At 40.7% G+C, this 18,092-nt stretch overlaps 1 protein-coding gene across 1 annotated transcript in view; it reads left to right on the top strand.

Annotated features, from left to right (window-relative positions):
* LRRC1 (leucine rich repeat containing 1) overlaps positions 1-18,092 on the top strand; it is a 119,291-nt gene that overhangs the window by 74,157 nt on the left and 27,042 nt on the right. Inside the window, exons 4-7 of the mRNA XM_045802582.2 lie at positions 2,426-2,515; positions 16,292-16,348; positions 16,632-16,695; positions 17,076-17,150. Of these exons, the coding sequence (XP_045658538.2) occupies positions 2,426-2,515; positions 16,292-16,348; positions 16,632-16,695; positions 17,076-17,150 (286 nt within the window). The remainder of the gene's footprint in view (positions 1-2,425; positions 2,516-16,291; positions 16,349-16,631; positions 16,696-17,075; positions 17,151-18,092) is intronic.

Below are 18,092 nucleotides of genomic sequence, written 5' to 3'. Positions count from 1 at the left end.
GTTTTCCCCATATCTGCTATTTTTAAGAAGTAAATATGTTTTAAAAAATATTTTTTGATTTGCCTCTTTTGAATTTCAGTGACTCTGTTACTAACAACATCTGTTTTTATGGAATATAGTAAATGTAGTAAGCTCTAACTCATCACTGCCCTCAAGTATCGTCTCTTTCTTAACCATCGTCTATACAGTTGTCCCTCTTCTTCAAACCTTTCTGTAGCTCCCGTTCCTATGAGGTAAAGTCCTGCTCCTCCAGGTGCTATGCAGCCTCGCCCGGCCTGTATCTGAACTTGGCCTGTCTTTCTACATTCATTGCCCTCGGTTGCCTGTGTCAGATGTCATGCTTGACTGTTACAGAGTGCTCATAGGTCCTTTGTTTCACTCTCTGCTCTTTCTACGCTCCTGTAAGGTGTACGTTTAGCGTGACGTTTCTTTGGGAATCCTTTGCTTCCTCCCCAGAGTCCTCTCTGCTGGGCTTCTGAAATGTTCTATGCGTACTTTTTTCATAATACTTGAAATTTACATTTAAGTTATCGCTTTGAGCAAGGCTCCGCAGTTAAACTGAGAAAGTTAACTTATATTCCTCTATTGCTTATCATTTTATCTCCAGCTCTACCTTAATTTCTCGAATGGAGTATGCGCTCCATAGTGTTTGTTGAACTGCACTAAGCTATTTATCCTTAAGGCAGCTTGTAGGGTTAGGCAGCTGGGAAATACTCATTATGCTGCCCTGGAGGGTTTTTTTTTTTTTTTTTAGCCATTCAGTTGCTTAATCCCCTTTTCTACCTCTTTAGTTTTCCTTTTCTAATGCCTGCTGACACAGGACTTTAGCATTATCTCAAAACTCTCTGGACCAGAACACACCCACATTGCAGGAGGCTTTACTCAGTTTTTATCCTGGCCTCACATTTGGAAGGTTTCTTAGAGTAAAGCCTTTTTGATTTGGCAGGTGCACTCCTTTAAGAATTAAGACAACTTATCTGTGAGTTGGAAGGACTGAAAATTATTGAGTTTGACCTACTTCTTTTATGGCTGAAGACACGAGGCGGAGAGGTTAAATGACCTTCTGAGATGATGCGGCCTCTGGGCTGCAGCTCAGACTCGAATCCCGTTCTCCTAGCCCGAAGTCTGTGCTTCCTCCTCACACACACCAGTCTGGCTCCTCATGCCGATAGCCAATAAAAAAGGAAGTCAGCCATTAAAAAATACATTTTCCTTATGTTTAAGATAATTTTAGTTAGTTTTAAAATTATAAAATGATACGTACTTTAAGTGGAAACTCAGATAACAGATTAAGTTGCATCTTTTCAAGTATAAGTAAAAAATCTTACCTCTGTTACACTATGGAAGAGGTTTCTACTCTGTCGAAACCATTCCTGAGAATGTATTTCTGTGGTAATAAAATCCTAGAACTCTCATCTTGCAGGGCCTGAATTTGCTTTTGAAGTTTGGGATTACCTATATTTTATGTCAAACAGTAACCTAGAATTTGCTCTTTAAAAAAGGAACCTAGAAAAGGGGAAAAAATGAAAGATTCTAATGTATAGAAACTATCACTAAAGCAAGGAGTCCTCCCTCCCTGCGCCCCCCCCCCCCATGTGAGTCATGTGTTCTCTTGTCTGTATCAGCAGATTTACGTATAAGGACCTTTGGCATTTTAGATGCAAGGAAATCTTTTTAACTTTAGTTTTCTTTTTTCTCGTAACTGGAGGTAACCATAGAAATATTGAAAGGGAACTTTCTTTGTAAGTTTTTGAATACTTTTATTTTGAAATCTCACTCTTCAGTAGAGTTTTAAGGGAAGTATAAAAAATTTCCTTTTGTGTAGAACATAGTGAAACATATAATTACGTCAAGTGACTGGCATCTTAAATCGAGTTAAAAGAAAAATATTAAGAAAGCAGCAATTGCTGTCAGTTGATCAGTTCTGAGTAATCCATAGCTTTGCCCTGGGTATTATAATCTACAGAAAAAAAAGTATTAAGCTGCTGTACTGTGTTTTATTATAATCTTCTGGGCTAAACTTTCTCTTGATTTTCTGCTAATCAATAAAGTGTCTTCACTCATAGGCACTTTCCGCCGCATCAGCTGTTTATCTGTTTCTTTCATGAGGCACTGGGCGGTGGCACAGCATTTTTTCTCCTTCATTCTGAGAGCTTGCGTGTCTTTTCCTCTGCAATTATTTCTGGATTACCCCACCAAGCATTTATCATGCCTCTGTACTTCTAGGTAAACCGAGCCTTGGTTTTTTTCCTTATCAATGTCTTCTGTCTAGGAAGACAAGGCAGACATGCCTTTTATACTGTAATTTTTAGGAGGTTATTTCAATTAGCATATTGGGAGAAATCATCATATTTATGTCTAGTATACACTGTATATGCACTTTTCTTTTTTAATTAACAACATTTTGTTGTCATTGCTGTTTCAGATTGCCGGAAAGCTTTCCCGAATTACAGAATTTGACGTGTCTTTCTGTAAATGACATCTCACTGCAGTCCCTGCCTGAAAATATCGGCAAGTAAGTTTTTATGTGAGGTTTGTGTGTATCAGGGCAAAAGGGGGTTTGTAGCATCAACTCCAGCCTCCTTCTCTTTTACAGCTCTTATTTTTCTACTCAGAAAGCCTTTTATCCAATCTCGAATCTCACCCTCAAGAAAGATCATAGCCGGACTCCAGTATTTTTTGCTTTCAGTTACCCCTAAATTTTACTGGTTAAAAAGGATAATGCTACATGTTGCTAGTGAAAAACATAATTTGTTTGGACATGTTCTCCAAACTGTTGGATTCCAAAGTAGTTAACTTAAGCAAACAAAATAGTACTGGTCATGTAGGTGGTTAATAAATACTGTTAGGAACTACGACTCTCGGCGATTTTATTGAAAACTTGGAGTAGGTACCCCTGAACAACAGCTGTGTCCGCCAGTGTTTGTCCACACAGGGTAGGAATGGTGTGTTTGGAGAGCAGGCGTGGAATTGGGAGATCGATGGGGTGGAATGGGCACCTTTCCATGTTCCTGGCTTAGAGGTCGGGAGGACAGCCATGGCAAGAAATAAAAATGTTCTCTTACTCATTCCCTTAGATGAACTAATTATCTCAGCAGATCTTTTCCGTACCTCCAGGACGCACAGTGGGTTAAGTCAGGCTGGAGACTCACGCTTTACCACTTAAACTAAAAGCCCAGCATGGCTGGCCAAAGCTAGTGGACCAGTGTTCCCCAGTGTCATAAAAGATTTCTTTTGTGCTCACCTGTCCTGCCTGAGTTCTAAGACAAAACAGAAACTTCGTTTTTGAGAACTGTACTTTGTCTGTTCCACAAAGGGTCTCTTTCCAGAGGTGTGTGGAAGTAGCCTGTTTTTCACAGACAACTTTGCCCCCTCCTCTCCCTCCTATTCGCGAGGAAGACAACCGGCTGACCCCTGTTTCAGCCAGCAAGTTCATGCTTTTCTGAGATGCAAGCTGTTTAAACATTTTGTCAGTAGACTTGCTGATGCAGATTTGTGTCCTTAATGTCTCAGGAGGGGAAGGAGACAGGAAGCCCCCAGTCCTCCCTGAGTTTATGGGATCTGTTACAGAGGAAACAATGTTTTACTGTGGATTTCATGACTTACCACTTTTGTCGTGTCAAGATTCATATATTTCTAATGAATATAATAGCCATTTAAATACCTAAACTGACTCCCCTTCCTCCACTTCCTCCTCGGGAATCTCTGGAATCTAGTTCCCTTGATACCCTCCTTCCCATTCTTTCTCAGCCTACCACTGCCTACATGTTCACCCCTTCTTTCCCTCAATTCATATCTTTTTTAAAAAGCCTGAATGCTTTGAGAGAAAATATATTCTTATTAAGCAAAAGTGCCCCTGTCACTCCCCACTGCATTGTTTTAATGGAAAGTGTTACTTAATAATCATTTTAGAATAAATTGCATATCCTTAATTCCATCTTTTCAGTTAGTATCTGTAACTGTTCTTGTCAGTGTTCAGGATTTCTTGTGTGTCTGCATATTCTGTCAATAATAAGGGTACGGTTCTGTTTTGTTTTCATTTTGGACGTAATCATCTTGTGTTACTGTTATACCCTTATGTATACTGATTGCTTCCAAAACAAACTCACTTTGAATTTGTACCCTATGGTGAACCATCACCCAGGAAATAAGAATATGTGGCAGATAAGTGAATCAACTATTTCCTATTAGGTCAATTTGTGAAAATGGGAAATAGGGAGTTTTCTGTTCCTGGTTGTTATTATTATTATTATTTTAACCAAAGCAAGAGACTCCATGGTTTCTACCTGTTGGATTTAAGATTTATGCGTGCTAAAGTAACAGCGAGTTCTCACTTAGTAAAAACAAAGAACAGAGTCCTTAGAGAACATCAGGCACCTCTGGTGTTCTAGACCATGCTGGAAAGGCCCTTGAAACAGTGGAAATGGTGAATTGCTGAGTAAATCGCATATATGCATAATAAGTATACTACATTTTTAAGCAAGTCATCATTTGAAACTTATGAACTTTCCTCATGAAAACAATTCTTCAGTTTCCCCGAGGATTCCTAAATGGTTTCTTTAGAGCACTGAACCAAAATATTTAGTAACCAAACAACTACTCAGAGATAGTATGGTTTTGTAAATAAGGCACAAACATTTGATAGTCCAAAAAAATTTTGAGAAGGCCACAAAATGGCGGTCTGAATGATCATCCTCACTGTTACCTTTGTAGATTCTGAACCGGGAGTTGTTGCATGAACTAATTCTGCTTTTTGGTCAGATGAGTCGGCCCCTCAGTGTCTGCCTTTTGAGCATCACTGAATACGGGACATCAGTTTCTCTTCGCGGCGCCTAGCACACACTTGGCATGAACTGGGAAAGCTATGGATTCGTCAAGGACATGGGTCCCCTCACGATGGGCAGGAGAGTCCAGCCTGGAGGAGAGCGCGAAGCCTTTAGGGCAGGCCAACTGCCGTGCCTCAGAGCCGGGGCCGCCAGTGAGCATCTGTCCCATAGTGTTTGGTTTGCCGATGGTCGGGTAATTGGAGGAGTGTTGGGGGGTCGATGGCGAAGTTGGAGCTAGAGCACGGCTCTCCTGGTCCCCGCCCCGTGTGTCTCACTACTCCTCACACACTGACACTGCAGCACCGTCGGCTCCCGTGGCCCTTGGGGGCACAGTAACATTTTCTTAGTGCCCCTAGTGATATCCAACTGCTCCATTTATTAAATAGGTGAGTCTAACCAACTTAAGTATTTCTGTCCTAACTACCTAGTAGTTGTTTGAAAAAGTATTACTTTTTCATTTTTATTTCATTTTTTATTTCATACTTTTATTTCATTTTTAAACATCGTCAAATGTTTGCTGTAGGATGTGGATCCCTGCTGGGCAGTGCCCAGCCTCTCAGACTGCCACCTCTTTTCCCATTCCCGATTGATTTTTCACCTGGTATGTGCCTTTTGTCACTGAAAACCCAGCTTTGCAAAGATACAATGTCCTTGAAGGAATGTCATGCTGTCTAGGGTGGAAACTGAACCATCTGAGCTTGTGGTTCACACGGTGTCTAACAGATGTCGAGTCTTGCTGTGTCTCTCCCAAGCGTGAAGTATTCTGTGATGTTACTGTGCATTGGCGGCTGCTTCCCTGGGCGCCCCAGTGCACAATAGCCTGAAATTGTTGCTCCCCTGAATCCTTGAGTGCACTGTTGGGGATATTGGGGAGTGCGTGGGAGGAAACCGGCATCATGCACGTTGTCGTACTTTCAAGGGGGCTGCAAAGCGCCGCAGTTCTCATCCTACACTTCCTAGCCGGGCACCACCAGTGCGGTTACTTTAATAAAGCAAGTTTCTCAAATAGGAGAATCCTTATAATACTTTGCAGTGAGATGAGGAATAATCATGGAAATCTTTTGAACCACACAACAGTACACTGGTCACCTCATGCAAAGTCACACATTTTCCTTTTACTAAAACGTAAGAATGTCCCAGATTTGCTGACCCTTTTCTGTGATGGCACGTCAGCACATTACCTTGTCCTTCAAAGTAAAGGTGATTAACAATGGGTGAAAAACTAACTCGCCTTCAACAGATTGTGTTTTTAAAACTCTTCTGTTAAAAATACAAAAACACAGCAACTTCTGATTAGTCTTCATAAACAAGTGATTGGTGTCAGGGACAATGGCGATTTATCAGCAGAATTTCAACAAAAACCTTACCATAAGAAGGAGAAATTTTTAAAAATTAGTATGACGATTTAATAAATGAGGCTGAGAATATGGTTCTGCTTCAGTCAGTATAACTTGTGAAGAACTTTTTCACTTAGTATAACCATTTTACACCAAGTATTAAAACAATTTAGAACCAGTCGTTTTGTCCCCAAATGTAAAACAAAAGATTTGCTACATAGTACAGTGCTTTCGCTATTGAGAGCCCAGAAAAAAAATTGTTTTTTAGTAAGGGATTTTTAAATGCTTTAATTTTTACTTAAAAAAGCATTAAGTTAGAAGCACACCTGTGTCCTTAAGTATGTGCGCACCCCTATTCTAGGAGAGAATGTTCGGCAGTCGGTTAAGCGGACGGCGGTTCTTCAGTTCTGCTTTTTCAGGTCCCTAGGGTTGCGCTGCAGTCTCTCTCCGGCGCTGTGGCGAGAGAAACAGTGCTCCGGTGGGTGGTCTCTGCTGATCCCTGTTTGTGCCAGCACAGCTCTGTTAGGAGCTTTTTAATTTTTTTTATTGAGGTTGCCTTTAATATTTGCTTTAAGAAAGTCTACAGCAAATAATTTTCAAGTCCAGTGCGGAGCCCGCCGTGCAGAAGCCCGGCAGCACTTGCTTGCCGTAGCAGCCGGCGCCGCGGAGCCTTTCCCGTGACCGGGACCCAGCACGCTCTGCCCAAACCCCGCGCAAAGCTTCAGAGCCGTTCCCGAAAGTGAGCTCTGTACCAGCTGGCCGAGGTTTGTCCTCAGTAAATGGTGGAAATCTACCTCTCTTGTCAAGACTTCTCCAATGACGAGAAGAGGCGAGGCAGATCCTCAATGCTCAGGTTCCCTGACCGACACTTCACGGCCCACACAAAGCACGTAGTCCTCTATCTGTACACGGAAGTCTCGTGTTTCCGTGTCCAAGTGTTTGCACCCGGATCGCTTTGTACCCTGAAAGTGGGGGAGTCTTTGGTTGTTAAACTCTCTTTGTGTCTGTACCGACCCTGGTGTTGCTCAGACATACAGAATGAGTACCTGGGACCAGGCGCACAGTGTTCCCTCCTTCACTCTGCGCGCTTCCAACCTGATGTTGTAGGCAACCCGGTTAGGTTCTTAAAGCTTTGTGAAGACCACATTGGCCTCTTCCTACGCAGTCACTTTTCTGGCTTAATGCTATATAGTTGATTGAAGAAACAACTATAAAAAAAAAAAAACCTATTTCCATTGCTCTGAAACCTTCTAAGGAAGAATAATTATTGTCCATTAATATTGCTTAATTTCCCTGATAAAAAGAGCCATTAGAGATTTTAATATGTATTTTTAGGGGAAAAAAATCTCACCGGAAGAACTGGTAATCTTCTTCCTTTTAAGATTTTATTTATTTACTTATTTATTTAGAGCGAGCAAGATTAGGGGGAGGGGCAGAGTGAGAGAGAGAGAGAATCTCAAGGAGACTCCCAGCTGAGCGGGTCTTGATCTCAGGACCCCAAGATCATGACCTGAGCCAAAATCAAGAGTTGGATGCTTAACCGACTGAGCCAACCAGACGCCCCAGGCTTCTTCCTTTTCATACCAGTTCTGACATTTATCACATTTCCTTTTCTGCTTTTGTTGCCAGAAAGCTCATAGCTAATTTTGATGATCATTGAGAGCAGCTGTATTTATATCATGTGATGAAGGAAACCAAGGAATTGGAGGAGCCATGTTGCTGACATTTACAAGGGGGTGGGTGCTCTGTTAGGCACATACACGGTGTCAGTACAGCATGCCTACTCATGGTTAGTGGTAACCATTCTGAGTTTCATTAGCTTGTCTGTGAAATGGGGATAAGTCGTCTGCCCAGGTTTGTGTTGCTGGTGGCTGGAAGAATTGGAATTCGAACTTAAATTCTTCCATGAAGAAGCTGCATTTTCTATTTCATGAAGTTTTTTACATGTATGTACTTTATAAAGACCTCTTTGTATCGCCTTTGGAAAATGTTGGGGTAAAATTAAGTAAATAACTTTACATATCACTGAAATTGCCAGTTAGCATGGGAGGGCAGGAGCCAAGGAGGGAAGCATTCATTAGGGTCTTCGTAGAGTTCCCAGTCTTGGGTAGGCTTTAAGAACACTGGCTGAATAATATCGACTTTTCACATATGCCCTTGTAAACAGTGTTTGGTGAACAGTGATTTTTTGCTTTACTCTCTCTAAAATCTCTTGGAGGATTCTGCCGGTAAAGCCAGGAAGGATACTTTCGCTTTAAGGAGTTTTCAAATGTTGGTACAAAGTGTGAAGAATTTGTCTTTCAAAAAACATGCTAGTGAAATATTTTTCTTCAGACCAGTTGTATCAATTTCTACTCAAGTAAATCCCACACTGAATTTTTTACTTTTCAAAAAGTAAAGAGAGAATCCTTATATAGAGAGAACCCTAAGGAATCCACAAAAAGCTATTAGAGTTAATAAATGAATTCAGCAAGATTACAAGACACAAGATTAAAATGTAAAAATCAGTTTTATTTCTGTATACTAGCACCGAACAAACCAGAAATGAAATTAAGAAAACAGTTCCCTTTATAAAGCACCAAAAGGAATGAAATACTTAGGAATAAATTTAACGGAAGAAATGTAAGACACATATATTGCAAAGTGCAAAACATTATTGAAAGAAGGTAAAAATGACCTAAATAAATGGAAAGACATCCTGTGTTTATGGATTAGAAGACTTAGTGTGGTTATGATGGCAATACTCACCAAATTAATCTATTGATTCAACTCAAGCCCCATCAGAATTGTAGCTGGCTTTTTTTTTTGTTTTGCAGGAATTGACATGTTGATCCCCAAATTCAAATGGAGATATAAGAGACCCAGAATAGCCAAAACAGTCTTAAAGAAGACATGCAAAATTAGAGGATTCACACTTCCAGATTTCAAAACTTAACTAATAAGGGTCAGTGATCAAGATGTGTGGTACTGGCATAAAGATGGACACAGAGTTCCCTGGAATAGAATTGGAAATTCAGAAATAAACCCTTGCATTTATAGTTAAATGGTTTTGACAAGAGTGCCAGAACAGTTTAGTGAGGAAGGATAGTTTTTTCAACAGATGCTGTTGGGACAACTGACTATCCATCCATATGCGAAAGAATAAAGTCCCACCCCTGCTTCACACCACAAACAGAAATTAATTCTAAATGGAACAGAGACCTAAATGTAAGAGCTAAAACTCTTATAAGAAAATGGATAAATCTTCATGACATTGGGTTAGGCAGTGGTTTCTTAGATGTGACACTGAAAGCCCACACAACAAAAGAAAAAAAGTGGATAAATTTGGACTTCACCACAATTAAAGACTTTTGTGCATCAAAGTCCACTATTAAGAAAGTGAAAAGAAAACGTACAGGTGGGAGAAAATATTTGCAAATTATGTATCTGGTAAGAGTCTTGTATCCAGAATATATGGAGAACTCTTACAACTCAACACTGAAAGATAAATAACCCAATTAAAAAAATAAAAAAGGACAAAGATTTGTCCAAAGAAGATATACAAATGGCAAATAATCACATAAAAAGATGCTCAACATCATTTTAGTTATCAGATAAATGCAAATCAAAACCACAGTGAGATACCACTTTAGACCCATTAACTCTAATAAATAATAATAACAACAAATGTTGGTGAAGATGTGTAGAAACTGAAACCCTCATCCTTTGCTGGTGGGAATGGAAAGTGATGCATGCCCTCACTTGAGGGAGCAGGTCCTTCCTCAAAAAGTTGAACATAGTTACCATTATAACCCAGCAGTTCCACTACCAAAAACAGTTTAAAGCACGCCTCACAAAAACTTACGCATGAATGTTTAGCTGCTTTTATTCATAAGAGACAAAAGGTGGAAACAACTCAAATTTCCATCAGTGATGAAGTGATAACCAAAATGTAGTATATTTGTCTAATGAAATATTTAGCCCAAAAATATTGGGGTACCGATACAGGCTACAACAGGATGAACCTTAAAAACATGCTAAGTAAAAGAAGCCAGATAGAGAAGGCTACATATTGTACGATTCCATTCAAATGACATCCAGTATAGGCAAATACCTATATCCACTATAGACAGAAATTAGATTAGTGGTTGCCAGTGCCTGGGGCGGAGGGGAGGGTAAGGGTCCGGGGAGCAGTGTCAGGATAAGGAATAACTTCGGATGGGTATGAAGTTTCTTTTTGGGTGATGACAGTTTTTTAGAATTAGTTAGTGATGATGGATCCTTAGGCCAACTGGAAGCCTGGTGTTGCTGAAGTTTGAGACTGTACCTGGGAGACCTAGTTTATTCTTGCAGGAAATACCCTAATAGCCTTGTGAGTAACGTGCTGAGGTCATTTGCCTCAGTTACTCACACCTGGTGACAAGGTGGGTACACATAGCCAGAGCCTCCAAGACCGTCAGATCACAAGGAGTGGGAGCAAAGTTGAGTTACAAGACTCCAGTGGGAACTCATAGAGAATTTTGAGAATCTGGGAGGCCTTTGTTTCCATCTGGGGGCATTTGTCTTTATGTATCTGTCTCCGTGAGATTCCTTATCCTTGGCCACTAAAGAAACATACCCTCAAAAAAAAAAACAAAAAAAAAAAACACCACAAAGTAACTTAGTCTAAGTATATCCAGATATCTCTACTCTGTTTAAATTTGTTTCTCAAAAAATAGCATTCTTACAGGAGAAGGAATATATATATATATATATATATATATATGATGGACTGGCACGGTGCCCAGGACGTAGCTGTCAGTGACAAAATGGTTATTATCAGTAAACATTTAATTATGCAATTTGTTAATAGAAGTAGAGCAAATAGAAAGGCTCTGTGTTCCCTGAGGTTGCAATAGAGCGTGTGGGTCTGATTTTGTGTTTGCTACCCTTGGGAATGGTGACCTTAATTTGAGTGGGCCTTACTAATAAGGCCTAGGACCGGGCCGCTTACCTATATTGTATTAGCGCATGCTGCCTGAGAGGAATAAATCTTACTGCTCTTTTTTGAGGCCTAGGAATTTCGATAAAATGTTTGTTTCAAAAACAAAAATAAAGATTTTTGGAAGTTTCTAGAGCAAAGCCACCATAAGGAAATTTTTTACCAGAGATTTCTTAAATACTAATTTGATATTAAAAAAGCAGCAAATTTATGAATATATAAGCAAACTCTCCCTGTCCCTAATAATGTTGTTTTCTCCAGTCAAGTAGTGTTGCCACAATTGTTTATAGATTGTATATTTTAATGATTTTATAGTGTACTGCTGTTTGCTTGTTCTACCTCAATTTATTTTATTCTTTATTTTCTTGATGACTTTGGTCACCAAAATGGAAAAAAAAATCCAAGTGGACTAAAAGGGGATTTTTAAAGTATAGTGGAGAACAGATGTGAATTCTTTAAAGTAACCACTCATGCAGTCCCTGAAATAGAATCCTAAAAATAAAGATGGCCTACATTCTGACTTACATTATAACTTTTGTCCCTGCTATCATGAACTGTGTAAAACATTAGGCATTAATGTGTTGAAGAGAAATGCTTCAACATACTCTTTTTCTGTAAGAGCTCGTTGTTTGTGATTGTTATTGTTTTGTTTTACCCCATTTGGGTGGTAGAAATGGTGGGAAGAAGTTACAGGGAGAATAGAAAATCATGTTTTTCATAGGAAGGGGATGAAGTCACTCCGACAGTATTACACAGAAATTTAATTTGCCGGATATTAAAATTGAAGAGTAAGATGTCTGGTAATGAGGGAATGGTTAAAAAAATTAAGGTATATCTAGAAGTGAGATACTATACAGTTACTTAAAAAAGAACTGATATGTACAAATAAGAATGAGACAAGAATCTGTGCGAGCGGGGGCTCCTGGGTGGTTCCTTCAGTTAAGCATCTGCCTTCGGCTCAGGTCATGATTCCAGGGTCCTGGGATCGAGTCCCGCATCCGGCTCCCAGCTCAGCTTCTCCCTCTGCCTGCCACTCCTCCTGCTTGTGCTCTCACTCTCTGTCTGTCTCGCTCTCGCTCTCTCTTACAAATAAATAAAATCTTTTAAAAAAATCTGTGTGAGCAAAGCAAAGTGCTAGGTGTGTGTGGGAAAACTTGCATGTGAAGATGGGGAGGATATTTCCTTGTCTTTGCATAAAAGGAAACTGGATGAATATACAAGTAATTAACAAAAAAGGGTGATTTTCAGTGAGAAGGGTCTCAGTGGTGGGAAACTGGATAGATGAGGGAGGAAGGTGGAAGGAAAACTTGCTATTGAATACTTTGCTGCCTTAGTTTTCTCATCCACAAAGTTGATTCTACAGTATCTATCATCTAGTAAGCCGCTGGTATCATTACTCGTGGTCAAAGTGTTAAAGACCAGTCATTCTCATATTGCATCTCAAGTGTCTCATTTTTTCACGTTTGTAAAGGTATTAGAAACACCCGATGTTTTCTTTTGTCTCTATACTATTACGTTTTAACTGAAGTGGCTAAGGCCTGTGGGGTTCGAGTCTCCTTGTTTCTCTTGGCCTAGTGATTAAGAGCCTGGTCTCAGAAGCCGACAGAACTGTGTCTGACTCCCGCACCCCAGCTCTTGCCGGAGCATGTTTTTTTATTTGGTGCTGCAAGAGAGGCAGAGATGTTTGTGCTGCATTGTATAGGTTGCCGTGATGGGAAAGGCACTATCCTGATATCCGGATTGAAGACGCATGCTGTATTCTGAAAGACTCAGAAGGGAGATCATTCATTCGTTCATTTATTCGTGGAGTTTTGTATTAATTTCTCTGGTCTAAGTCTGCGTTCAGGCAGATCTCTTTTTATGTCAGCTGTCACTAGAACAGTTTGGAGAACCACCTTTCGGAGTGGGCTGGTAGGATTCTGTACTTGCTATGACACTGTGCAACTTTTCTCTTTCTAAAAGTTGGCCAGAGCCAGCCGTTCACCATCTGTCGGAACTGCGCTCCAGGGGATCCTGTGTAGTGGGCAGGACTCCGGTGACGAACAGCGTCCTGCAGCAGTCATTCGGACACCCAGACTCGGGGCATGGGGACCTGGCTGCACAGGGCAAGGGGCTGTCTCGGGGAGATAAGGGGCAAAACTGGCTCTCTAGACTTGAAGGGAAAATGGAAAATGTGGTTTTCCCTAACTGCCATGGTCGATCCAGTTATCTTTGTTTTCAGGGAAGTTGGGACAGAGACGTGGAGCACCTGAGCTGAGCAGTCCAGCTGCTCCTCCGTGAGGGACAGGCCAGGAGCCGAGCCCGGGTGGGACACTTCAGCTGCCCGACTCCGTGTGCTCTTCTCCGGGTGGCACTTTACCACCGGGTCCCCAGAGCCTGATGGAATGTCTGAGTTCCTTTGTTTTAAATAGTTGAAAGTTATGGGCAAGTATTACCTCAGAAGAGCTTTTATTTTAGATACTTCGTTTTAAATGAATTTTTGAATTTTGAAAGTTAAAAAAAAAAGGTATTTTTTGTTGTCATAACACCCAACATTCCCATTTCCCCCATTGTCCAAAAACAGTGGAAACGAAGAAGTTTCGGAATCAGAACCTTTTGCTTAACAGGATGTTATGCTTGGGCGTTAGCATGGTGGTGGTGGGAACCGTGCGTTTACTGTAACGGGACGCTATCAGGAACTGTACATCGGAAGTCTCCTGGCATTTTTGCAGTATTTTTGCTCAAGCATTATTTGCTTTTAGTAACTGTGGCCTGTGCCTTTGACCTTCAAGAGAAAATATAAAGATAATTTAAAAACGTGTGTCTTATTTTTAAGATGACATAAACCAGTTAAAGTCCTAGTGTCCTTGGTGTGGTTCCGAAGGTAAGAATGACACATTTGCCCCGGATTGATAGGTGCTTTTAAAACTGAAATTTTAAAGAAAGTCCAGAGAATGGAGGGCCCCTGAGACACCTCAAGAAGGTGTAAGGTGAGGGTGGGAGTTTTGGCTCCCCATCAGACTTGAATTGTGCCTTCACCACTTTCTAATGGAATTGACACAAAGTGCCACATTCCTAATCGCGTCGTCGGCCTGTCATCACCCAGCGGAGTTGTTACTAATCAAGAGATGACGAATGTGAGGAGCTGTGTGCCGCGCCTCCTGCCAGAGACAGCGGACAGGTGTCCAGGTCAGGCGGGAGGCCTCAGACCAGCACTCAGCATCAAGGCCTGCGGAAAACAGCTTTTAAAGAGGGTGTTCGGTGATGCCTACCGGTAAAGTTTGTGAAGCAAAGAAGGACTTTCTCCTGCTTTAATTAGTGTATGCCTTTCATGCATCAAGATTGGTATGAAAGCAATGAATGTTGAATAAATAGACAATTTCATCAGTGATTGTTAAAATATAAATGTGAAAATAGCCAAATGATTACCACCTCCCCAATGAAACTGGCCAAGGATTACATGAAAAGTGGAAACAAAGCCCTTTGTTGTTCAGTGTTCACTTCTACAGACACTTTCCAAAGGTTACTTATCACCGTCATCTACAGGTTGCTTTTGGAAATAGATACTGGGTGGTTCCTTCTCACCTCCCTCTCCTTCCCGTTCTTCTGTCTTCGTGAACACATGGCCCACCAGAAGTAGAGCTATATTGCTGCAACTTCCCGCTGGCCTACATTTTTTCTTAAGAATGTCAGCATTAAATTCATAATTATTAGTGGGCATTTTGATTTTAAAAAAAAAAACATATTCTGAAGAGTTTTGTTTGCATCCACTTTAATTGTGAAAAGTACTCAGTTTTCTAAAATTGGAGGAGATACAGAATTTGTGCATTTCATCATCAAGATACATTTTCAAAGCAAACAGGCTTCACATATGTGTATATACTGTTTGTGCAAATCAGATTTACGTTTTCTGATGTTATGAAACCAGCTTTGTTAGTACCCATGATTCTGGCTTTTATGTTGGAAGGAGAATGGAGGATTAAGGCAGATTAGAGTGTTGGGATAATGTTTGACTCCTTGTGTTCTGTGCGCTCACACAGAAAAGTCCTCCAAATCTGGACATTACTATGGTGATATGAGCAGAAGCTTGAGTTTTCGATTGGTGCAGTTTTCGCCTGGTGGAGTAGTGGATGAATCCGTTACCATCCGAATCAGTAACGCGTGCCGGTGCTGACGTCCCCTGGGCGTGTGAGGTTTCTGGTGAGGCAGAGCTGCCGCTGCCTGTGAGGATTCCACCCAGATCATCAGTGTGCGGGGAAAACATCTGTCTCCTTTCACTGTGCCTCTGATAGGCATGCATTACACCCAAGGGGCAGGAGAATCTGCAGAAAAAGCGCCGTTGTGGCGTTTCATAGGAATCAAAGCAACAGTATTACAGCTCCCATAACTGAATCAGTCTCGTGTTCCGGGCACCATGTGGGGTGCCTTCTTACTCTATCCTTGATGCATTTAAGTGGCCGTCATTTCCATACTGTTGCTTCCAGGTACTCTGAATTGGCGATCTTTTTTTTTTTTTTAAGATCTTATTTATTTATTTTTGCGAGAGAGAGAGAGAGAGAGCGCGCGCGCGCATGAGCGGAGGAGGGGGCAGAAGGAGAAGCAGGCTCCCCACTGAGCAGGAAGCCCCATGTGGGACGCCATCCCAGGACCCTGAGATCATGACCTGAGCCATCCAGGTGCCCTGAATTTGTGATCTTAAGAAGAGCACATGGGCCCTCTGGACTGAGATGCCCACTACTTTCAAATGGGGATGGTCTCTCACTGATGTTTGGAAGAAGAGCTCTGATCTTTGTGAGATTAAAGGCATTACTGTTTTTTATGGTAATGGCACATAGTTGACATTCTAAAGTCTGGAAGCAGATATTTGGCTTCTATCTTGGTCCCGGGAGTGGTCATCTTTAATGACTACTGAGTTATTTTCACATATCCAGTGTACAAGTATTTAAATGAGGGTGCCTTACGTTGATGATGCTTCTCTTTTTATTTTAATATTAAAGCTTGGCAGGTAGAGAATAGGTTGTTTTTAATGAGGGTGGGGGGAGTGGTTACAGATATTTTTCTCCTGGGAGGAAGTGACATATGAGGTTTTATTAAGAATTGCTGTTTGTGGGGTGTATGTATGAAGGGGGGAATGGGAAGAATAATCTCAGGAATTTTCCTTATATTTTTTTTCTTTTGTTCATTTCTAGTCTTTATAACCTGGCTTCCCTGGAACTGAGAGAGAATCTTCTTACATATCTTCCTGAGTGAGTGTCTGGGCAAAATAAGAGGGGATTTTGTACTACATGAATTTCTTCAAGTATTTAGGGGGAAAAAAAAAGTACTACAGTACTTTGTCAAAAAGAGATTCTGTGTCTTTTGGAAAGTTTGGGAGAGGCCAGCCTTCCCTTAATAGTTTTTCCTTGGTAATATTTACTGCCATGCAGTCCAAATGAATCTTATTTTTGGAAATGAATCCAAATGCGGAATACCATATTGCTCAGCATTTCTAAGTACTCTCTAAGAGTTCCTTCTTCTTTTTTTAAATAGCTCTCTTACCCAGCTGCGGAGACTAGAAGAACTTGATTTAGGAAACAATGAAATATATAATTTGGTAAGTCTGTATTGAAGAGAGATTTAGATTTAATTTTGTCCTTAGGTGTGATCAAGGCATATTTTAGGGGAGATCTGTAGGGTTGTATTTTCAGAGATGTAGTTTGGCAACATTAGAGAATGTGCTTCAGTTCATACGGATTGAGAATTATGACGTAGGGGTGGGGAGGATCAGAACTAGAGATGACGGGCATGCATGGAAACCACCGGCGTTCTTGGAGAGCGTTGGGAGAGCTTTTAGAATGGGGGACTTGTATTGGAGAAGTCCCAACAAACATCCTCTATTGTACCCATTTATTAACTGTTGATTTGGTATTCTTTCTTAGAAGACTAAACTTTGAATGTTTGTTACCGTAACAGTATGTTTTTTGTTTGTTTTAGCCAGAATCAATTGGAGCTCTCTTACATTTAAAGGATCTCTGGTTGGATGGAAATCAACTGTCAGAATTACCTCAAGTAAGTGGTGTTTTCACATTGTTTCTCCCAAATTATAAAACAACCACAGACACCACTTATGTATTCCCTGCTTCTATGTGAAATTTTCTAGAAGGGGGATCTTGAAAACCAAAAGCAGTGGTTGAAAAAGCACATTTGGTAAAATATATTAAGCATTCAGCATGCTACATTGCTATAGAAAAATTGAAAGCCTCAACCCACCATTTCTAAAGACAGCAAATATATCCTTTAGTTTGTGAAGTCTGTATTTTATTTCATCCTTGTTCCCCATGTGGCTTACTTCAAGCCCAGCAAATTTATAAATTGCCAGGACTCCTGATTCTTAGATGGTACCCATTTCTGCCACTCTTTGTGATGTGCCAAGTGCTTTGGGAAGATCGTGACCACATTCTGTTCTGTAACAGTTGATGTAAAAGAAATGTTAAATGCTCTTATTTCAATTTTTTTTTTTTTTTTTTTTTGCAAATAACTGCTTATGGTTTAGCTGTTTTGTCATGGTGTTCAGGTTTTTCTATGACCAAATGTGAGAACCATGTTCCAAATGAAATGGAGTCTGCATAGACTTCTGTATACACAGTCATCTTGTGGGGCCCTAGAATCAGGCTTGCCTTCTGGTTCGATGAGAGAAACATAAGCCAACAAACCCAGCAATAACAAACAAGCATTTTCCACTTACTCAGTTTTTGTCTAACTATTAATGAATTTTATTCTTTGATATATCTTACAACCAGTCTTTAAAGTCCAGTATATTTCATGATGGTCTAGGTGCCGATATTTTAAAGCAGATCAGAAGCTCAGGTGTCTGCTCAGCTGGTGGAAGCAGGTGTGATGGTGCTGTGCACTTTGGGTGAGGAATGCTGTGTCAACGCAGGAGGTCTGACACTAGGAGAAAGTACTCAGTAACATGTTATGGCTGTAGTTACAGCACTGGAAGTATGAGGA

Source organism: Ursus americanus, chromosome 29 (assembly GCF_024610735.1).
Source record: "Ursus americanus isolate L20-20 chromosome 29, mUrsAme1.1.p, whole genome shotgun sequence".
Taxonomy (NCBI): domain Eukaryota; kingdom Metazoa; phylum Chordata; class Mammalia; order Carnivora; family Ursidae; genus Ursus; species Ursus americanus.
The sequence above is the reverse complement of the archived record's forward strand: the minus strand, read 5'-3'. Positions and strand labels throughout refer to the sequence as shown.